This window comes from Filicampus tigris, chromosome 8 (assembly GCF_054856515.1).
Source record: "Filicampus tigris isolate MCC_2025a chromosome 8, RoL_Ftig_1.0, whole genome shotgun sequence".
Taxonomy (NCBI): Eukaryota; Metazoa; Chordata; class Actinopteri; order Syngnathiformes; family Syngnathidae; genus Filicampus; species Filicampus tigris.
In genome coordinates this window covers 24,068,594-24,092,557 of record NC_141224.1, presented here as the reverse complement: position 1 = coordinate 24,092,557, position 23,964 = coordinate 24,068,594, and the positions used below count along the sequence as shown (strand labels likewise).

At 41.3% G+C, this 23,964-nt stretch overlaps 1 protein-coding gene across 1 annotated transcript in view; it reads left to right on the top strand.

The window, feature by feature from the left end:
* zhx1 (zinc fingers and homeoboxes 1) overlaps positions 1-23,559 on the top strand; it is a 28,293-nt gene extending 4,734 nt beyond the window's left edge. The window contains exons 2-8 of the mRNA XM_086038562.1: positions 1,904-2,175; positions 2,275-2,732; positions 3,565-3,765; positions 3,859-4,071; positions 7,704-7,868; positions 8,002-9,243; positions 15,883-23,559. Of these exons, the coding sequence (XP_085894688.1) occupies positions 2,010-2,175; positions 2,275-2,732; positions 3,565-3,765; positions 3,859-4,071; positions 7,704-7,868; positions 8,002-9,243; positions 15,883-16,155 (2,718 nt within the window). The 5' untranslated portion in view covers positions 1,904-2,009 and the 3' untranslated portion in view covers positions 16,156-23,559. The remainder of the gene's footprint in view (positions 1-1,903; positions 2,176-2,274; positions 2,733-3,564; positions 3,766-3,858; positions 4,072-7,703; positions 7,869-8,001; positions 9,244-15,882) is intronic.
* Positions 23,560-23,964: the final 405 nt, after the last annotated feature.

The following is a 23,964-nucleotide window of genomic DNA, read 5'->3' as shown; positions in this document are numbered from 1 at the left end:
AAAATAGCAGCTATTAGGACCCATTAGCTGACCAAAAAATATGCCTGATGTAAAATACACAAATCAAGCAGCAAACTTCCCTGCATCAAACGAAACAATCATCAATGTCAGGTTATAGACCTTTACATAGACAAAAATTCACTTCCGCTTATGCTTAATCCATCTTTTTTTTTTTTTTTTTTTTTTTTTTTTTTTTAAAAAAGGGAAGTCATCCCAAACATTTTTTTCAAGAATATGTTCTATGCATGCCCACTAGTTGAAACAAGGCAATATGATTAATATGAAATATTAATTAAGTAGCAAAATCCACCCGTTTTTGCCATCTCATGGGGCAGCCATTTTGTCACTACTGTCAACTGAAAATGACATCACAGTTACTCAGGGCTCAGGTAACAACCAATCATAGCTCAGCTTCAGAAAATAGGTGAGCTTCTTTAATAACAAACTCACCACGTTCTTGGTAGTCCATCACAGACCCTCAGGCCTCAGATAACGACCAATCACGGCTCACCTGTTTTCTGAAGCGGATCTATGATTGGTCGTTATCTGAGCCCTGAGGGTGTGTGATGTCATTTTCAGTCGACAGAAGTGACAAAATGGCCGCCCCCAGAGATGGCAAAAAACGGGTGGATTTTGTTGCTTAACTCATATTTCACAAACACAATATCAGAATTCTGTTTTTCAACTAGTGGTCTTGCATAGAACATATTATTTAAAAATATATGTTTGGGTTGACTTCCGTTTTAAGTTTCCCATTTATCGTTTATCGCCTGCAAAATGGACGTCTGTCATAGGCAGATAGACGGACCGGTCTGTCGGCTAGGCGGAATGCCCAGCTCTAGATATACAGTATATGTGTTAGGGCTGTTCCATTTTGCCTAACAAGAAAATCCTGATTATTTTCTCTCAGACCCGATTTTCCGATTCTGATTTCTTTGTAAAAAAAAGTGTTTTGAATATATTTTATTTAAACTTAATTTTTCTTTCTTTGAACTCAAAATGCCAGTCGATTTAACTTAATACACACAGAACAATCCATTGGAATTAACAGCATTTGACTTACACAATAGATTTCAGATCTGTTCTTAATTAAACCAATAATGAGAAGAAGAAAGTGCATATACCATCTGAAACGATATCATCAACATGAGAGAAGGTAGTCAAGTCTCTAAACCAAACAGTCTGTCAGCAAGTTATTATGCCAACCAGCTTGTGACTAGCCTTTCACCTTTTTCCCTAGTCTTACTTAAACATAAATCAATGATTAGTGCAAAACTGTCACTCAATAATACAATGTGTATGGATGCATAGTCATGACCAGAGGTCCGTTGTAGAGGAGAAAAAAAGTGACGCCTTTCAGACGTTGAGTTACTTGCTCACGGATTGTATTGCATGTACATGCGGGGCACACAATACACTACAGATCTATATTTGCCCATTTTTATTAACTAAACGCTCACTTGCCTGAGAAAATAGCAGAATCGCTGGTAGCGCCGGTGTTGTTGTAGTTTTTCCGGACTGCGCGCTCGTGGGAGGAAGCGGAAATGCATAGGAAACTACGGTGGCTTAGATGCACCAATAAAAAAATCGAACGCGCCCAATTTGAATGTTATTAAAATCTTTTTATCCAGAAAATTTGGTTACTTTTCAAAATCGCTTAATTGAGCAGCCATAATATGTATACTGTATGTGTGTGTGTGTATGTGAATATAGTTGTATATGAATCTAAAGTGTGTGTATATACGTGTGTGTATATATGTGCATTTGTCATGATGACATTGTGGATACAAACCTTTCTAAAATTTGACTCCTCTAAATCCCAGAACAATGTAAAAAACTGTATTGATAGTCAAATCATCCAAGTAGAACTAACAAACCTTTTGTGACACATTTCTTCCACCAGAAATTGAAGAAGTCTTGCTATGTGAACACGACCACTTGAGACATGTGAGCCTCAACTATTCTCTCAGACTGTCTTTACCCTGAGTAGAAGGTTGCACACTTTGACAATGTCGAGCCGCCGAAAGTCGACGACGCCTTGCATGGTGCTACCCTCTGAAGAGTTGCAAACGACAATGGAAGTAGAGGCTGAGGGGGTGGAGGGGACGGGAGATGAGGTTCAAACAGTGGAGCTGGATCAAACAGTCGTGGTTGACCCCACACCATCAGATACTGGTATATATGTTTTGGCCCACTCTGCCCTGTTTAGTCAACCCCAAAACCTTATTTAAACCTGACAGATTTGTTTCAATTAATGTTTTGCTGTCTTTGTAGGTGAGTTCAACAGCCTGGAGGACAATGAGGTCCTCGGCCAATCAGTAAAGTGTAGTTCTGCAACCCCCCCTGAGAGTCAGGGTAGTGACCAGATGAGCAAGGATCAGCAATTTGACACGCTCGAGGAAGTCGGAGCAGATGCCACAAGTGTTGGCGCCATCTCACTTAGCAAAACCCCGATCATGAGGATGAAGACCAAATCTGAACCCAAAAGGATCGCCGTGTCCCTTAAAACTTCAGATGAAGCCGTGGAGTATTTTGAAGGAGGCGGCGAGGGCGAGGTGGAAGCAGAGCAGCAGCCAATCGAAGCGCCACTGGGACCAATGGCGTCTGTAGAGATGCTCCTGCATGACTCAATGAAGCTTGGAGCGGGAAACTTACTGGTCAGCCAAGCCTTAGAGCATCCAAGGAAGTCATCAATTTTAAATCCCACCGTTATTCCGCCTGGCCTGGCACAGGTAAGACTCTAAGAATGTTTTATTACAAATCTAAATGTTTTTGACCACGCAGTAACGAAAGCATCCAAACACACTTTTTAACCCATTAAGGCCTAAAGCGCCTTTCTCAACAGCTCCCCAAAACCTGAGGTCACCTTTGGAATTACCCTTGAAAACCTGAAGTTCTCCCAGAAATTCAACACTTACAAAGTGATTAATATCTCAGCCCCTGTAGCAGACAGAAACATAATTCCAAAAGAATTAAAGACATGGCTTTGACACAGGCAGAATTTATTATTTACTGTTTCAAGATGTAAAAATAACGTGCAAGAGAAGCACTATTTTAATTTAAAAAAAAAAAAATAGAGTGGTAATTACCATCCTCTATTCTGTTTCAAAGATGTCAATATCGTAATTGTCTACAAACCATGTCATATCACGTTCGACTGGTTCCACTGGTCGTGCGCGTCGTCTATATAGCACTGCCGTTACTTACTTTAATCAGAGCTCCCGGTGATCGACAGCGTCCGCCATTAGCCTACCTACGGCTCGAAAAAATTCCACGACATCCTCCGCGGTCTCGCGACACCGTCTCGTGTATATTCTGATGCATTAAGTTGGCAAAGAGACGGAGAATTGGATTAAAAAAGGACAGTGACGTATCCGCTCCCCCGGTTTGAAAGGTAGAAAGACGCAACAGCGCTTCCGGCTCTAGTGGTAGAAACGCGGTTATGCGCTCCCGGGCTTAATGGGTTAATAACGTGGTTGTAATGTTTCAATATCCCTGCATTCCCTAAAAAAATGGATATTCCTTTTTTGGTGATATTGATACCCCCCTCTTTCTTCTGTTCAGGTACTTTCTGCTTTTCAGGCCCAGCAGAATACATCAGCTCAACCCCAATTGCTGATTCCTCTCAGCAGCATTCCCTCTTATAGTGCCGCAATGGACATCAACCCTCTGCTGGGTAGCACTTACAAGAAGTTTCCCTATCCCTCCATGGCTGAGATCAGCAGTCTGTCAGGGCAGACGCAGTTCACAGAAGAGCAAATTAAGGTAATTACAAGGCAGTGGGTGAATCATCTATGTTGAGAAAGATGAAAGGTCAAGATTAATCCACAAAATGTCTGGATGCCCTTCTATGTCCAGGTGTGGTTCTCAGCCCAGCGGCTGAAGCACGGCGTCAGCTGGACTCCAGAGGAAGTCGAGGAGGCCAGGAGAAAACAGTTCAATGGCACTGTGCACACGGTTCCTCAAACAATTACTGTCATACCTGCTCACCAACTCTCTGCTGCCAATGGTCTGCAGTCCATCCTGCAGACCTGCCAGATTGTGGGCCAGCCTGGCTTGGTGTTCACACAGGTAGGTGGACAAAGAATATGTGCAGTCAGCGCTGACCTGCGCTCTGTGTACGTGATTGGGCTAATGAAGTCGACTGTAGAGACCAAATATGAACAAGGATTCTTGATATCTGGCTTACATGAGCAAATCAGTGTAGCCGTTGACAATAAGCATAAAGGGAAACTTTCTTTGACACTACATGACATCCTGCAAGTGGTAGAAGTACAGTATGTGTTTATTCTTGTTCAGGGCATTCAGACAGAGGCAGCACAGTGAAATAGTGGTTCATGTTTGCCTCACAGCTCTGAGGTTTGGGGCTCAAGTTTCGGCTCTGGCCTTTCTGGAAATGCTGTACTTCCTCACACATTTTAAAAGCATTTCTCTTAGGTTAATTGAAGACTTTTAATTGTCCATAGGTGTAAATGGTTTTGTTTATGTGCCCTATGATTGGTTGGAGACTAGTTCAGGGTTTAGCACGACTCTCGCCCCAAAACAGCTGGACTAGACTTCAGCTGAGTTTACCACGACCATAATGAGGACAAGTAGTATAAAAAATGGATAGATTGATGGTTTCATACAGTACAAACTCAAGAAAAGTCTCTTTGTTTGGGGCTGCTGTATTTGCTTCAGTTCTTTTTGTTCAACATAGTTTATATTCTGCAGTGTGCCCAGGAAGGTTAAATATGAGTGACAATCATATGCAATAGAGTGGAGTAGTTACTATGACATATAACTGCCAGTATATCTGCCAATATGTTACATGGTAATGTTAGACTTAGAGTACCAGTTCACTTCTTTCAGCTTTTGTGTGGTAAAGTTGCCCTTTTGTTTTCTAGCTGCCCCTCTCTTCAGTTACAGACAGAGTTTATATTATTTTAGTCGGGCATGTATTTGGACAACCCATGGGTTGTCAGCTCAACAAATTGTGTGATTAAGAAAAGCATTCATAAGTGACCAATGGGTTACGGTACTTTATTTATTACGGATTCAGGTTTTATCCATCCATTATCGATACCGCTTCTCCTCACAAGGGTCGCTGGGCGTGCTGGAGCCTATCCCAGCTGTCTTCGGGCAGTAGGCGGGGGACACCCTGAATTGGTTGGGATTCAGGTTTTATTTAAAGCTTATTTGATCTTGCGACAGTGTAGTAGTGATCGTGTTTGTGATAACTCCTGCATCAACAATTCAATATGGGTTAGGGTTTTTATTATGTTGCATGTCACATTTGTGCCATTCACATGATTGTTAATTCATCTGACATTCTTGTTTGGAAGACTCAAACGACATTGTGGACATTGTGGTATGTTTCTAAACAGCTGCGTTTACCTGAAGCATAGAGAGAGGTTCATTAGGATGTATGTTGTGTGGAATATGTCCTAAGACATTGTCGTGTGAGGTGTGTCAGAAAAATTCCTGGACTGGGGACCCGTTTTGACGACACGGATGAAATCAATATGGCTGTGATGTCGAACTGCCAGGATCTCGGAAGAATATTTCTGGGAGTGTATGAAAGCATGGCAAAGAAGGCTGCGAGAATGCATAAGACCCCGAGCGGATTACAGTACTCCGAAGTGGGAACATTTCTGTCGTTTGGATTCAAAATACCTTTTGTGACTGACCTTGTGCTTGAATTTTTCTGATACACCTTCAGTATGAAAATGACTTGTTGTCTATGGGTGCAAATATCATTTTCTGCTATAGGTCCTACTTAGTTCTCAGTTGTGTTACATTTGAATTTTTTCAAAGGCCGTTTCTGTGTATGCCTGTTTTGTAACTGTAGTAGCAATGGAAGTACAGTGATCCCTCGCTACTTTGCGCTTTGACAGATGCTTCAGAAGCATTCATAACAAATTAAAAATGAAACAGCACAGCCATATTAGCAGCCATATTGCAGAAAGACGCATTGTTTCAAAGATATGAGTTAACTCGGAGGCTTTGTACATACCTGCAGGCGCTCATCAAAGGCGCGTGATTGGTTCACAGCGCGAGATCGACCAACCAGAGCACAAGTGTTTTTATCCCGTGAGCTGCCTGAGTGTGCATCATTGCAGCCTCTCGCTAGTCTCATCCACGCTAACAAACGAACAGCACTTTTGAACAACGTTCTGTTTGGAAACGCATAACTTTATTCATATGTGCCGTTCGGAAGCTGTGTTTACAAGTTGTGAGCAGAGCGTGCTCGGCCACCCGGCAAGCACGAACGTGCTCAGCACGAAAATGACGACAATACAAACAACGTTATGTTCGGAAACTCATAACGTCATTCAAATGTGCCGTTCATTTAGTCAGAGTCAAGCCGGATAAGAGGATAGTACAGTACAACTGCTGTGTTTACAAATTGTGAGCAGAGCGGGCTCTGCCTCCCGGCAGGACAACATTGGCAAACAAAGTGTGAAAGTGTTTGTTAGTTTTGTCTTAGGTTTGTTTTGAAACAGATTACCTTAACTAGAATCCCGCGTTGCATTTTATCCAAAGGACCTTGTTGATGTTATTGTGCAAAGAGAAAGTTAAGGCATGATTACCTCCGGCGACCGTACTTCTTATGGTTTTTAAAAGAAGTAGAAGGAGGCAACGAATAAGAAGCGGCAGCAACAGCAGCTGTTTTACTTTCACTTTGCACAACAACGACGACGATGACAAACGTTTAAAATTGCAGGATTATACCTTTGGATAAAATACACTACGGCATTCTAGTTAAGATAAATGAATTTTAGTAAAAATTAAAACTTTATTGTAGTTATTAGCGAACGCTCCGTCATAATCGTCGGCTGCCGCAGTTCAAGCTCAGTTCCTCTCACAGCCTGCAGCCTGCTATTTATTCTTCATTTTGCATTTTTAAAGTTAATTTTATTGTATAATAATAAAAATTTAGAAGGGTGGGAACCATGTCGGGTGTTCGCAACAGCGTAACAGAGGTGTAAATCCCCCCCAAATAAAACTTAAAAAATAAATCCATCCATCCATCCATTATCTATACCGCTTATCCTCACAAGGGTCGTGGGCGTGCTGTGCAGCCTATCCTAGCTGTCTTCGGTCTTTTTTTTTTCTTTTGGGGTATTATATACATTTTAAATATGTTTAACGTGGGGCGGCACGGTGGTCGACTGGTTAGCACGTCCGCCTCACAGTTCAGAGGTCGTGGGTTCGATCCCGGCTCCGGCCTCCCTGTGTGGAGTTTGGATGTTCTCCCCGTGCCTGCGTGGGTTTCCTCCGGGTACTCCGGTTTCCTCCCACATTCCAAAAAAAAAGTTGATTGGACACTCTAAATTGCCCTGAGGTGTGATTGTGAGTGCGGATGTTTGTCTCTGTGTGCCCTGCGATTGGCTGGCAACCAATTCAGGGTGTCCCCCGCCTACTGCCCGAAGACAGCTGGGATCGGCTCCAGCACGCCCGCGACCCTTGTGAGGATAAGCGGTATGGAGAATGAATGAATGAATGAATGTTTAACGTGATGAAAATGACTGAAAAAAACAGTCATGATAAAATCATGATTGTGATTTTATTTTTAAAAAATCGTGATATGATATTTTTGCCATATTGCCCACCACTTAGTATAAGAAAAAGAAAAATCTTTTTGAATCTAGATTTTCCAATGATTGTATGGGACTAGTGGCAATTGATTAGTATCTTTGTCTACAATTCTGTGTTTCCAGGTTGCTCCAGGAGGCAATCTTCCAGTGACCAATCCCATCACCCTGACAGTGGCAGGATTGCCAAGCCAGTCCCAGAACTCCAGCAGAGTTTCCTGCCAGTCGACACCAACAAATAGTGAGCTTAAACGGGCTACCACTGTGCAGCCCCCCTCACTTTCCCCACAGGTATCGCTGTCTTTCTGACCCTTACCTATAAGTCAGTGATCCTGTGCTCTCACTGCAGTTGTTTGTATATTAATGCATTTGGCAATCTCAAACCAAACGGTTTAACATGAAACTGTACCTTTCTCTTTGTAAGGAGAACTCTGCCCTGAGTGCTGACACATTCAGTATGCGGCCCAAGAAGTCCAAAGAACAGCTGGCAGAGTTGAAAGCCAGCTACCTTAAAAACCACTTTGTCAGTGATGCAGAAATTGCCCGCTTGATGAAGATTACCAACCTAACCAAGGGAGAGATTAAAAAATGGTTCAGTGACACCAGGTACAACCAGCGCAACTCCAAGAACAGCAATGTCATAGTTTTCCACGACGGAGGGGGCAGAGGAGGCGGCGGCTGTAGCGGCGGTGCTAACGCCACCATTGTCATTGACTCAAGCGATGAAACCCCGGCATCCCCTCATCCTCCATGCACGCTCCCTGTGAAGGAGAAGGAGACTCGGCCCAAGACGTGGAATCCGTTCCCAGACTTCACTCTGCAGAAGTTTAAAGAGAAGACACCAGAGCAGTTGGTGGTGTTGGAGGAGAGCTTTGAGAAGAGCAGCACGCCGTCTGATGAAGAGCTGAGTCGCCTGAGAACAGAGACTAAACTGACACGGAGGGAGATTGATGCCTGGTTCACAGAAAGACGGAAAATGCCAACAATCAGCAATTCCTCCCCAGAGTCTTCTGAGGCAGGACGTACAGATGCTGGTGAAGGGAAAGCTGGAGAAGTCACTGCTGCTTCTCGTGCCGCTTCCTCCTCTCGTAAAGGTAGTCAAACTCCACCTGGAGGCCGCAGTAAGCAGATGCCAACCAGTAGCTGCAACAACAACAACAACAGCAGCGGTGGCAGCAGCAGAGACATCAAAGATAAGACTAAAAAGACTCCAGAGCAACTCCACATTTTGAAAAGTGCCTTCGTGCGGACTCAGTGGCCCACAACAGAAGAGTACGACCAGCTAGTCGAGGAGAGCGGCCTCCCCCGACCCTACATTGTCAGCTGGTTTGGGGACTCACGGTACTCCTGGAAGAACGGCAACCTTAAATGGTTCTTTCAGTATCAAAGTGGAAACGTGGAAGCCCCGAATGGTGGTGGAAGTCACAAAATGGGAGGTGGCGGCAATCGAAAAAGACGTGTCCGAAATCGTGGTTGGGGGAGATCCCGAACTCGAAAGCATTCAAGGCGGTCAGCATCCTTTGGTTCAGACTCGGACAGATGCCCCCCGCCAAAGAAATTCAAGAGTGGGAGGGACATCTTGAAGGAGTATTACCTGAAACATCGCTTCCTCAATGAGCAAGACCTGGATGAGCTTGTCACCAAGACCAACATGAGCTATGAACGGGTAACACAAATGCTTTTTACTTGCATGTAATTATAAAATCCTCTCCTCAAAAGCTTGTTGTCCTATTGTAACAAATAAGTATTGGAACACTCTAAATTGTCCATAGGTGTGACTCTGAATGTGAATGGTTGTTTGTCTATGTGTGCGCTGCATTTGACTGGCAACCAGTTCGGGATGTGCACCGCCTACCGCCCAAAGACAGCTGGGGTAGGCCCCAGAACGCCGACGACCCTAGTGAGGATAAGCGGTTTGGAAAATGGGTGGATGGATGGAAGTATTTATCAAACATTGTGCCACATTTCTACCAAGCACAAGTGTTGATTTAACCCATTAAGGACGGGAGCACATAACTGCGTTTTCTACCACTAGAGCCGGGAGCGCTGTTGCGTCATTCTACCTTTAAAGCCGGGAGAACGGCTATGTCAGTGTCTTTTTTAATCCAATTCTCAGTCTCTTAGCCAATTTAATGCATCAGAATATTCACGTGACGGTGTCGCGAGACCGTGGAGGATGTCGTGGAATTTTTTCGAGCCGTAGGTAGGCTAATGGCCGACGCTGTCGATCGCCGGGAGCTCTGATAAGTAATGGCAGTGCTATATAGACGGCGCGCCCGACCAGTGGAACCAGTCGAACGTGATATGATATGGTTTTGTAGAGCATGACGATATTGACGTCTTTGTAACAGAATAGAGGTTGGTAATTACCACTCGATTTTTAAAAAAAAATCAAAATAGTGCTTATCTTGCACTGACATGTTACTTTTACATCTTCGATTGAAATAGTGCTTCTCTCGCACTGACACATTATTTTTACATCTTCGATTGAAACAGTAAATAATAATAAATTCTGCCACGTCCAAGCACTTTAATTCTTTTTGGAATTATGTTTCTGTCTGCTACAAGGGCTGAGATATTAATCCTTTTGTAAGTCATTTTGTAAATCATTTTGTTTTTGTTTTCAAGAATATGTTCTATGCAAGCCCACTAGTTGAAACAAGGCATTCTGACAAATATTGCGTTTGTGTAATAAGAGTTAATCCATCCGTTTTTAGCCATCTCTGGGGGCGGCCATTTTGCCACTTTTGCCGACTGAAAATGACATCACAACTGCTCAGGACTCAGATAACGACCAATCACGGCTGACCTGTTTTCTTAACCTGAGCCGTGATTGGTCTTTACCTGAGCCCTGAGCAGTTGTGAGGTCATTTTCAGTCCACAGAAGTGACAAAATGGCCGCCCTCTGAGATGTTCACAAACGCAATATTAATCAGAATGCCATTTTTCAAAAAAATATGTTTGGGTTGATTTCCCATTTAAGATGAACAAGGTATGATTGGGAACCATAAACCCTTATCCATCTTGAATTTCTACTGCAAGGTGTGTGAGTCAGTCGTGTATATAAATAGTGTGTCATCATGCTAGACTGAAACAATGTAGCATGGTAATTATTTCCAAAAGAGGAAAAGCAACACAGCAATGAACAACAATCAAGGGGACTCAGCATTTAATTTTCTTTCCTTTTATGATCAATCGACAGATATCATTCTCTTGGGCCACCCTTTAAGTATCACACCACCGTTGCTACCCCAACAGAGGGGTCTGAGAAAGTGACAGTCATAATCTAAAGGGTTTTTTTTTGTGCACATTTGACAATTGAAATTTGCACTCTACACTGAGCCAAATCAAACTACACTGCTCGGTGAAAACGGGTATTCTGCGCACTACCATAACTTTGTGTATGTCCACTGCTGCCAGATTATTTGATTATTGCAGCTCCAAATTGCCAAATTATTTCCTGGAATAAATGCATTAAATATTGCCCATGCAATCCCCCATGTTTACTACCCTATTCTCCAATTAAGTTACTTGTGTTACAAGGAGTGTAGTGTAGTGTAGTTAGCAGAGGTGGGCATTTTACCAAATTTTGCCGGTCCGTCATTCGTCATCCGTCAGCAGCCTGGTTACCCGTCTGTCACTCGTCCGTCCATCATTTTTCAAGCCGACCGAATTATAATCGTCAGTTGGTCAGTCAAGTGTGTCAGACGTCCGTCAGTCGGTCTGTCTGTCTGTCTGTCTGTCTGTCTTACCCCCATCCCCAAAAAACGTCAGCAAAATGGGTTGGCGGTTGGTGACAATTACTCTGACGAACGAAAATTCACTTTCCACATTGCTTAGTCAAAATTTTCTTCAAAAGTTATTTGGTGTTAATCAGAGGTACTTTGAATTGTGGCAGGTGTGTGCTGAGTCCTATTTAACATGAGTTTCAATGTGATTGGTTAATTCTGAACACAGTCAAATCCCAGTTATAAGAGGGTGTGCAGACATTTGCAACCACATCTCAGTTTATAATTACTTCCTCGCTCTAAAAGATTTAAATATATATTTTCAATTTGTACACATCCTTGGTCACATAAGAGGTGGAAAGAAGTTTTGAATTGGAACGAACAAACAAGGTATTGGTTTATGTTCTGCGCATGCTCTGACTCTATCCAGAAGGAATCTTGCTCTTGTTGTACAGGAAGTAAGTGCGTCAAACATGAATACCAACTCAAGGGGTTTATTCAATTGGGATGTAACAATATCAAAATGTCACAATACGATATCACGATATGAACCTCGCGATATAATAACGAACACAATATTGTGGGGAGGTTGGCGATATATAAAAAGATCACAATACTGTATAAAAGCTCACGATATTAGGGATGGATTAAAAAAAAAGTGATCATGACACGCCTTATTGTTGATTATAGCGGCCCCATGTGGACAAAAGCGGTAGTGTTTTGACAAAAGTCTACGACATTTCCCATGCGCGCCAGCGAGTAGTGTCGTGAAATCCTGGGCTCTCGCTGGCCTGCAAGATGGACTGAATTACATTTCTATTTCCAGTGGCTGTTTGAAAAATGAATAATGAATGAGGTAATGAATCTAATTTGGTTTAAACAATACTTTTGTTTTGTTATTTGTTTGTTTTGGGGCTTCTTGCCATGACACCAGTAATAACGCGTAGATGTTTGAATCTATTTCCATCCTTATCGTGAGAGGAGGAAGTGAGTATGCCGTGAAACCATTTAGGACATTTGAATTTTTTTTATGTGCCAGGGTTGCTCCCATCCTCCTCAAAGTTCATTAGTGCCAGTATAAAAACGATACAACCCCCGCCCCCCCAGGGCATGACAAACGTCCCATTCAACTGGTGAAACATTAGATATTGCATTTACAGAACGATTTTGAACTGTAAATGTATATGTATGGATTTGAACAGATTATTTCCTAACAGTGCCTTTTAACACGGCAGCAACTTTGCTGATCAAAACGGAACAGAACCAAGAGAAAATAAAGTATTTATCTTCATATCACTGCCCGCTGCCACGCAAGTTTGTCATTTAACGTCCTTTTATTGCTCCACTTCCACATACCACCCAATGCAATACCTAGTGATTAACTAGTGCATAACGCCCTCGCCCGCTGAACTCCTCCACTTGCAGTCACATCCTGTTAATGGCAATTGTATTGTACTGTAATTCCGGTTAGACCGTCCCTAGCGGTGGAAGATAAATCCACAGAATGGCAGCACCTTTATATAAGCTGCATGGGTCAAAGCCAAGGAAAAAAGTAGTGTCTTATAATTCGGAAAATACACTATCGTATCATGAGGTATCGTGATATTATCATATCGCGGATATAACATTTGGATATCGTTACAACACTACTTACTTTGTACTGTAGGTGCCTGTATGTCCAAATTCCATCTTCTTCTGTTAACTTCAAGACAATCTATCTGTTGAACTTGTTAGATGAGCTCATCCATAGAGATGACATTAGGCCAGAAAATTTGCATATCTGTCTTCAAACATTGTTATTGAAAAGATTCCAGCCAGTCCAGGTCATTGGCCAGGTTTCACAACCATAGAGTAGAACTGGTCGTACAAGTGGTTTGGATAGATTTTTACTTTTGATTTCCTACTGTAGCTCTGTAAGAGCCTGATAATGATCCTGATCATTTGAATCAGGTGTGTTGCATCAGCAAGAGATGGAAAAAATGCAGGAAAGCGGCCCTTTGAGGACCGGAGTTTGACACCTGCGGGTTATTTCCAGTTCAGGAAAGTTGGTATTCTCAAGATTTACTGGGTTTGTTGGTGTGATTCCGATGTCAAGAGTTTGGTCTGGATTGCCGGCGAAAAGTCATAGTCATTTCCGGTGAGGGTTGGACTCAGCCAAGGCTGCTCTTTGTCATTGATTCTGTTCATAAACTTTATGGACAGAATTTCTAGGTGCAGCCAAGATGATGAGTGAATCCGGTTTGGTGGTCTCAGTATGACATTTCTGCTTTTTGAAAGCAATGTGCTACTGTTGGCTTCATCAAGCCGCGATCTCCAACTCTCACTGGAGCCAATCACAGCCGAGAGTGACATATTTAGGCCGACCGTGGTGAGGTGTCCATTTCACCTCAGCCTTTCGTTTCCCATTTCACTCAGCAGAGAGGTGTGGCCGGGCAGGGAGGAGAAGTTGGTCGACGGAAGCACTAATGGAAGCGTGTTTAAAATGCTAGAAGAACCGGTTGATAAGTGATTACTATTTGATCCGGCTTGACAAAAAGGCAGATGGACGGACGGAGGAAGTATCCCCAGGCTGCAGATGGATGACGATAAACAGACCAGCAAATTTTAGTAAAATGCCCACCTCTGCCGGATAAAATGGCTAAAATGAGTTTCCTCCGCACGGTGTCCGGGCTCTCCGTTAGAGATAGCGTGGAATGCTGGGTCATATGGGTGGGGCTCAGAGTAGAGTCACTGCTCCTCCATTTGAGAGGCTCCAGATGAAGTGGCTCGGGTATGTGATTAGGATGCCTCCAGGACATCTCCATGGTGAGGTACTGGGCACATCTCACCACGTCCCTGAGACACCCCAGGACACGCTGGAAAGGCTGACTCCCGGCTGACCTTGGAATGCCTTGGGGGATCCCCCTGGAAGAGCTTGACAAAGTGGCTGGGGAGATGGAATCTGGGCTTCCCTGCTAAAGCTACTGCGCCCACGACCCGACCCCGGACAATGGACTCAATTAAATACCATCTAATGGATGGATAGTTAAAATTTGCATTTGACCTGGGACAGGCTGTGTAGATCGGATGTGGATGACTCTTAAGTACCATGTCATTGCAAGCCTAATGTAATGCTTTTGATACAGTAGATCACCAAATTTTATTAAATAGACTTAAAAATCTAGTGGGCATCTCTGGTACTGTTTTTGACTGGTTTTATTCCTATCTCACAGACCGATATTTCTTTGTAAGTATGGATACTTGTTCCTCCAAAACCCATGAAATTAAATGTGGGGTTCCTCAAGGTTCGATTTTAGGCCCCCTACTTTTTAATCTTCATATGCTTCCCCTCGGGGATGTCATCAGGGGACACGGCATCAGCTTTCACAGCTATGCTGATGACACGCAGCTGTATATTGCCGTGTCTCCTGATGACACAGGACCCATTGATACCCTTTTAAATTGCATTTTAGATATCAAGTCATGGATGGCAGATAATTTCCTACAGCTCAATCAGGACAAGACTGAGGTTTTAGTTATCGGTCCCGAAGGTCAGAGAGAGAAGCTTTTACCAAAACTACACATTTTTAATCCCTCACATTGTGTGAAGAACCTTGGCGTCATTTTTGACTCTGAGCTCAGTTTTATTCCTCATATTAAAAATGTAACCAAGATTGGTTTTTATCACCTTAAGAATATCGCCAGAGTCCGCCCGTTTCTCTCTCAGGCTAACAGGGAAGTGCTGATGCATGCCTTTATTTCCTGTCGTTTAGATTACTGTAATGCCCTGCTCTCTGGCCTCCCGAAAAAGAGCATTTCACCACTGCAACTACTGCAGAATTCAGCCGCTCGGGTGCTGACGAGAACCAGAGGGCGGGAGCACATTACGCCAGTTTTGAAATTGCTGCATTGGCTCCCTGTGTGTTTCCGGATCGATTTTAAAGTACTTTTATTAGTTTATAAATGTGTTAATGGTCTTGGGCCATCTTATTTATCTGATTTGCTTTTATCATACCAGCCCTCGCGGATCCTGAGGTCCTCTGGCGCCGGCCTTTTATTTATTCCAAGGGTGAGGACCAAAGTGCATGGCGAGGCTGCATTCAGCCGTTTTGGTCCTCACCTTTGGAATAGCCTGCCAGAGGACGTCAGGTCTGCAGAGACTGTTGATATTTTTAAGAGGAAGCTCAAGACACACCTTTTTAGTCGGGCTTTCAACAACTTTTAAATAATTTATCTTTTCTTTTGATTGAAGATAATTCTATGTTTTGCTTTGAATGTTTTAAAGCACTTTGAGTTGCATTTTTATGTATGAAAAGTGCTATATAAATAAAATGTGATTGATTGATAATCAAAATGCGCTGATTAATGAAACAGGGAAGAATACGTCTAGGCCAAATAAAAAGGTGTATATTGTTGAATATAATATTTGTTTTCTCACCTGTACGCATGCAGGTTGTTTCATGTGTTCACTAAATATAAAAACAGAAAAGGTATATGTTGGCATAATCTAGCTCAAGTTACTTTAGAGATAGTGTTCCAGCTCCATTGACAACACACATTTAAGTATTCCTCTCTTGTCTCTCTTTCGTTCCATGAAGGTGCGAGAATGGTTTGCTGAGGTCCAGAGACGCCTGGATGTGGGTGCAGACCCCTTCCAGGAGCCAGCTTTGGGCATCGCGGATGGAGGAAAAGGAGCGGATGAAATAAGTGGGGAGGCATCACACGCCAACAAGACGCCAAGAGGCGACGGAATGGGAGACGAAGAGGAGGAGGAGGATGATGAGGAGCACGACGAAGAGGATACAGATGACAGTGAGGTTTGGGAGCCGTCACGCAGTGTGAGGAAGTCCTTGTCTGTATCTGAAGACTAAATCTGTGCACAAGGCTCAATGGAAACACTGAATATGTTCCAAGTATTTGCAAATGGTGTCGCCATGAGACTCGCGCATAATTATCATTAGCTGTGTTACCCTCTCTCAGCCCTCACCTGACTGACATTATGAAAATTACCCGAGCAGCATTTTTATCACACCCCCCTAAAAAATATCTAAAACTGGACATTCGTCATTAAACACACACATAAAAACAATCATCAAATGGAATTGATGACGACAACTGAGATCTGCATATGCCATACATGAAAAGTGTCTGTTATTAAAGGGCACCTTGAGGAGGGATTAACTTCTTACGTTGACTGTTAAGACCCCTTTCTAAATGCATTGCTGCATTTCCCTTGCACAAGCCCCAATTTGAACTTCAATTTCCAGCGAAAGTTCACCCCTCTTCCCTACAAAGTGAAATGTGACTTCCCTAATGTGTTTTACAAGGTAGCCCCTAGTCAGAACACCTTGCGCACACACGGTGGACCTGTTCTATAATATTGTATGTGTTACGGCTTTTAAAGCTATAGTCACCTAAATGAGAATGAATGAGTTTACATTGATTGATCATGAAAGTCCATGACGGATAAAGGCCTAAAGCAACATGAGCCAAAGTACATGAACAGTGAGTGAATGCCAGCGTATTTGTTGAAGGATGTTTATTCAAGTCTTCCTTTGATGGTGGTTACTAGTCGACTTTTTAAAAAAGAAAACGACTAACGGTGAAAAAAAAAAACCTGTATGTTTTAATATGCACTTCGATTGTTTTTTTTGCACCTTTTGACACAACGAGCCCTGTGCTGTTGTTACTTTTTTATATATTGGTTCTGAAACTTTGCCAAATTGGAATGTGTTGTTTCTCAACCTCCAAAACCAACCAACCAACCAACCATCCAGTGTTTAGCTGCAGTTGGTGGTGTAAATGAAATGCACCCTCTGCACCTCAATCATCAGTTAAACCTAATTCACGTAAACAACAATCATGACTTAAACGCAACTACTGGCCTGACGTATTGTTTTCGAAACAGTATTTCAGACATTTGAAATCATGAAGCACCTGAACTAAACTTGTTTCAAATGCACTTTTTCTGCCACATAGTGGATGAAATTAGAATTTGGCACCTTATTGTATCATGCAAAGGCTCTCAGAGTCCATAGTTGTTTTATGACTAAACCAGTATTTTGACTTTTTAAATTTTTTTTTTTGATGAATCATATTGTTCATTTTCCCTGAGGAGGAATCTTACCAGTTTATCCACTTTTCTAATAATATGTAAATGGTGTTGGATGTTTAAATGGCTCCGTAGAATCAGCTGCCACTTTCTTTCGCTTTATTGCACACTTTGAGCCACATTTTGAATACTTTTGGGGGAAAACATTGCTTGGATAACATTTTGCATTGTTTCAAATCGTGTGTCACTTGACTTTTTGATGGACTTTGGAGGACATATTAGCATCCCGGTTGTCGTCTCACCGCAAACTAACAGATGACACTATAAGGACATGTCCAATAGCTATAATGTGTGTTCACAAACCCCTTGCTTCACAGAAAGAGAACAGTTGTAAGGAATGACTACCAGCTGCCGTTTCCACAGCCACGGCAAGGACAATACCCCCAGCACCATGTTGACTGTTGTTAACTTATACAGACATACTGTACCTACATGTGCCTACTTGGCTTGTGGACTTGTTGCAAAAGGATCTCCCCATGTCATCACAAAGCACTTATGGTAGCCTTTCTCAAATCAAATGGGGATGCATGAGCAAGATGGGCTTTCTGCCGATACTACAAATGCCTGTTTGAAGTTAAACATTATAAACTTCTGTCCATGACCTTGGTTAAAACGTGGGCTTCTCATTTACTTTCTGGTATTTTGCCACCTTGTACTTGTCATCCATGCTACATGCTAGCACCTTTTAGCTATCTCGAAAGCATTTTCAGCCTGCCTGGTATAAGCTCACTAAGCTAGCTCGCTGATTGCAACTGAATGAGCAGAAATCTTTGACACATTATTTGTCGTAATGTGAATAGTAAGTGCCTGGGCATGAAAAAGAACAACATCTTGTACCTTATATACATGTATACCGAGCGTTTGTACCCTTTTGTCAATTACTGCATGCAATAAGTATGTCGAACAACTGCTCATTTTGTACATACATGTGTGTGTTTGTTTGGGTTGGTATTGTTGGAGCAGTGGTTTGCTTATCTAAAGCTAAACAAGTGGTATGACTTAGGAGTCTATTGTCTTTCCCAAATCATCAACAGTATAAACAGTTGTGTCAGTTGGCTAAGAACACTTTCATTAGCGAGCCTGAGGCATTTTCTTACTACTTTGTCTTTACAAGCATTTTTTTTTTTTTTTTTCGGGAGGGGGTGGGGAGAGTCTTTCTGCTGCGCATTCTGCTGCTTATTTTAGTCCACAGATGAGGTGTACGCCTACCCCAAAGTATTTTACTAGCCTGCTTGGAAATCTTTTCTATGTTTTTATCAATGACAAGTGTCTTTACAACCAAATAGCTTGTTTACTGTGCACACTTAACCGTGTTCAAAAGTGAAATAGAATTCATTTTGAGCTCAGACGGTTTTGCTTGAGTTTCTTTTGGGTACTTTGGTTGCAAGGAATATAAAATCACAACTCGCTTGAAAAGAATAGCACTTTATTGAAGGTAATACTTAAAAACAATAGGAGTGAGACAATGTCATTTACAAATGCTACTGTAATAAGGCGCTGGCCTAGTAAATGATATGCACAAATAACCGTGTTTGCAACATGTATCTCTTTTTTGACCCGCTCTGTGAGTATGATGATAAAGTGCTGTATCTTCTCAGTGGGTTTTGATTTCTCATCATGTATCATATATCCTACTTGCAGTAGAGCTAGTATCGTGAGTAGTTAAGCTGCTGTAATATTATATGCATACCTTTTTGTCATGAAAATCCATCACTACACTCTCTCATCCTTGTGGTTTATACCTGTGCTCTTTGAATGTTTTGCAAATGTTTTCACCACAGCTTTTTCAATGAAATACACTTTGTCACAATAATCATTTTTGCTTTATCCTAAGCTCATTTTGTCTTAAAAATTGAACACTTTTTTGGTTCACTCGCATATATGATGTTTCACTTTGCAGTGATGGATCAACTCTCGTATTAGATACAGATGTTCCGTTACGAAATGCATAAGTGGAGTTGACCAAGTGAAGTGGAGTCACTCCAAAACTCCCAATAAATATTTCCTTAGTTTTTATTGACATCACTGGCTTTCAGCTATTACTTCCTGACTACTGGCAGTTCAATTTATTAAAAAAAAAAAAAAAAAAAAGAGCTCTTGCAAACGAGCTGAATGTGACTTACACTTTTTCCACCATGAAAAGTAAATGTAAATTAAATTAGGACATCTAAATTAAATTAGGAAATTGAACTATTACTCAATTTTATGAACACAAAGAGCAAATAGAGTAAACAAACTCACAGAAGCACCATCGTTGGGAGACGTGAACTGACATCTTCCATGTCACAGTCACATGATCATCAGCAGAGCAAAACCTGATTGGTTGTACGTTGGATTAGTTAAGACGGGGATCGATTGCTCCTCCCTGGATGCTCATGTTGTTTTTGAAATTTTTGCTGGTAATTTTTTTTTTGGGGCAGCTGAATTTTTTGCAGCTGTTTTTTTTTTTTATGCAGGCACATTTTTTGCAGTTGAATTTTTTTACAGCTGAATTTTTGCGGGCTTTTTTTTTACATATTGAATTTCAATGCTAAAAAAATTCAGTTAGAAATTTTGATGCAAAAAAAAATCAGTGTACAGTGGTACCTCTACTGACGAAATTAATTGGTTCTGGAATAAATATCTTAAGTAGAAAATGTTGTAAACGGAGACGCATTTTCCATGTAAATGCTCTAATCCGTTCCAAGCCCCCCAAAATTGAGACATAAATGTTTAATAAAGCATAAAAATGCATGAAAACATGTAACAAATACATGTTACAATTAGATTACTGCACAATAAATGAGAGTTGTGCATAATGTAAAAAAAAAAAAAAAAAACGAAGAATAGAGGAAGGAATAAAAATGATGGTCATTCACCTTTTAATTGCTGTCCTCATCGCTTTTTGCCCTCTTTGGTTCATGTTCTCTCTCAGAAGTGTTTTTTGCCTGGCGTTTTGTAAAGAACTGATTTAATAACGTGGCGACTGTCGATACATTACGGTCAAATTCTTTGGAAAGCTCAACCAAACGCATTCCATTTTTATACTTTTCTATTATCTCTTGCTTTGTTTGTATGGACAAAAAACGATTTCTCCTTTCTTTCTTTTGCTCGTTTCTAATTCACGTCAAACTATCGGAACACCTCATGGCACGAGGGGCGAATGACGAGGACGCTGCATAGACATATCTATCTATCTACCTGTCTATCTACACACATAGACACATATGGTAGAGATCCCTCTTAGCCAATGGGATGCCAGGAAGATGCTAGGCTAGCCATTGGCAGAGCAGCTATGAGTATGTTGCGTTCAGGAAACTCTGGAGCTGCGAGTTGCCACCCATACTGCTAGTATCAGCCCATACTTTTACCTTTCGTATCCTGAAATTTCTTTCGTAACTAGAGGCATTTTCCTGTTGAGGCGTTTTGTAACTTGAAAATTTTGTATGAAGAGACTTTCGCAAGTAAAGGTATCACTGTATGTGTAATTCAGAAATTCGAATTCAAACTCCGATGGCACAGATTTACTTCTATAGAGGGGTCATGAATGTTGTAGGTTATCATATGCAAACATCAATTATTAAATAAAATGGAATAATAATAAATGAAAAATAAGTTAAACTGCCCGTGTACTGCAATGGATTTACCACTGCACTACCAAGAACTTGGTGAGTTGGTTATTAAAGCAGCTCACCTATTTTCTGAAGCTGAGCCATGACTGGTTGTTACCTGAGCCCCGAGTAACTGTGATGTCATTTTCAGTCGACAGAAGTCACACAATGGCCGCCCCCAGAGATGGCTAAAAACGGGTAAATTTTACTGCTTAACTCATAGTCCACAAACACAATATTAATCAGAATGCCATGTTTTGACCAGTGGGCCTGCATAGAACATATTCTTGTCAAGAAAATGTTTGGGTTGACTTCCCCTTTAAGTTGAACAATAAAAACAAAACAATGACAAAATAAATACAACAATTAGTGTTGATATGCATGTTTTTGTTGTACGCTGTTATAGTGTAACATGCAAGGTGAAATGCTAACGTTATGAAGTAGGCTTTGTAACTATAACCACAAAGTGTCGTGATGCATTGCTTGATTAGACCGTGCTTGGAATAACAATAAATTGACAGTGTCATGGTGAATTCACCATTTTAAAGTTACCACTTCAGTTCATGTATCACATGCAGGTCGGTTCAAGCTTCGTCAATGACTAATGAAATGACAATAATGGTTGGATATCGGAAAACACTGACTTATTAACAGTTTTGCTAATTGAGCCACAACTGTCTTATATCCTTACGTTGATGAAATTAAATACATTTACACTCAGTTGACAGATACTGTTGAGGAGAGGCCGGCACCTAAGACGGAGTATAGCCATCTTCGAGAAACTCGACATCCTGACATCGATGATGGAAAACTTTGGAATGGACTTGAGACAGAACACAGAAGCCATTTCCAATATTTCCATTGTGGTTGAAATCAACTCAGACAAAATTGATAACTCCAAAGAGAAGAAGAAATAGTTGAATGCTGAAGTGCAACAAACGCTGCAGGTAGTACAAGGTTACAGAGTTGGAAAAGAAAGCGGCTGATGCTGAAAGATATGAGAAGATGGAATCTGACACTATTCAGAGGGCCACACACAATCAATGGACAGGGGGTCATGGCGTAATCACATTTAGGAATTGAGTTCAAAGCCACAAAAAGAAAAGGAGTTTGGAGTTTTACAATTAGAAATCTAGGATTTCACGACCGATATAAGTGGTTAGTTATCAGACAATATTCTGATATTTGACATATTGTTTTAGGCAAGGCAGTTTTCACACAAGCAAAGGCAACTGCCACAAGCATTTACAAACACAACAGTTAATAACATTCAAAAGCAAATCAGAGAAAACTAAAGTAGCTAAAATTAGAACATTTAAACACATTGGTATAAAACTTTACACACATTTAAAAGAAAAGTAAATAAAAGTGTGTTTCTAAAATATATAAAAGGGAAAAATATTTTTAAATTGTTTGGAGGACTAGATCAAATGTATGAGGAAAAAAAGCAGAGTTTTTAACCTGGATTTAAAAGCATTTACACTCTGGGCTGACTTCACTTCTGTTGGCAGATTATTACATTTGTGTGCAGCATAACAGCTAAATGCATCATCACCATGTTTACCTTGAGCTCTGAGCTCCACTAGTTGACCTGAGTTTGCAGATCTCAGAGCCCTACAGGGTTTATATTCAATCAGCATTTCATTCGTGTATTCAGGACCCAAACCGTTTAGTGATTTATAGACCAATAGCTAAATTTGAAAACCTATTCCACAGTTAATTGAGAGCCAGTGTAAAGCCTTTAGGACTGGAGTATGTTCGGATCTCTTTGTTCTGGTAAGAACCAGAGCTGCAGCTTTCCGAATGAGCTGCAGCTTTTTGATACTCTTTTGAGGGAGACCAGGAAGAAGACTGTTACAATAATCAAGTCTACTGGAGATGAAAGCATGAATACGTTTCTCCTGGTCTGCTTGGAGCATGCAACCCTTCAGTCTGGATGTTTTTCAGATGGTAAAAGGTTGTTTTAGTGATTGATTTGATATGATTGCTGAAAGTCAGTTCATTTATTTTTAATTTTGGATGTTTGAGCTAAAAACAAATGTTTCATTATCTGTCAGTGCGAGGGATTTACGAGACATGACAAATAGGAAAGGTTTTTTCTGTTCTGTGAAGAAAGAAAGGTAAACATTGTTTTCTTACAAGAGACTCACTCTACAAAAGAAGACATGTTGGGCTTCACAATGGAGGGATACAATTTACTTTAGCCACGTCAAGATCAGCAGGGGTCGCTATCATACTGTGTAACTTCTCAAGTGAAGTTGCGTCTTGCACAGCTGATGTAAACGGACGCTGGGTAACTTTGACAGTAATTATTGATCATTTTATTAAAGTTCATCATAGTAAGTGTATGTGATTATAATAAAAGAGAGAACCGAAGGGATTTCTTCACGTTTAGAAGATATTCGATTCTCACATCCAAAAGATTGGGGGTGCCCTTTGCTAAATGTAACACTATGATTTCTTAGATTTCCCAATTTCCCAATACAGTCTTTACCAATTATCCCGATCCAATCTTTACTCGTTTTTGTAAAAAAAAAAAAAAAAAAAAGGTATTGGCAATTGTTGACACTCAAATCCGGGTATATATTTTAGATGAAAATGTTTATTGTTGTGGTTGTGGGGCTATTGCTCCCGTGTTAACAAAAGTTAATATTTGTTAAAAAGTAATTGTTGCCATGTTTGTATGTCTACAATGTTCAAATAAAGAAGTTTAAAAAACGCGTAGAACAAGTGCGAGTGGAGTTTCTTTTATGGGAGCCGCGTGTGTTTTTCTCCACTGACTGTTGCAATAAACTTCAGAAAAGAAAAAAAAGTTCAGTTACCACTCCGTGACGGCGTGAAACTGTTGTTTGCAACTGTGAAATTGTTTCGTGAGGCCGCACGCTACTTCACGACACTGAACACTATGAGCGACATTATAGACAATGGACGGCCCCTCATAATGTAAAGTACTTCTGTTTTCCTGTTGCCACAGCAAC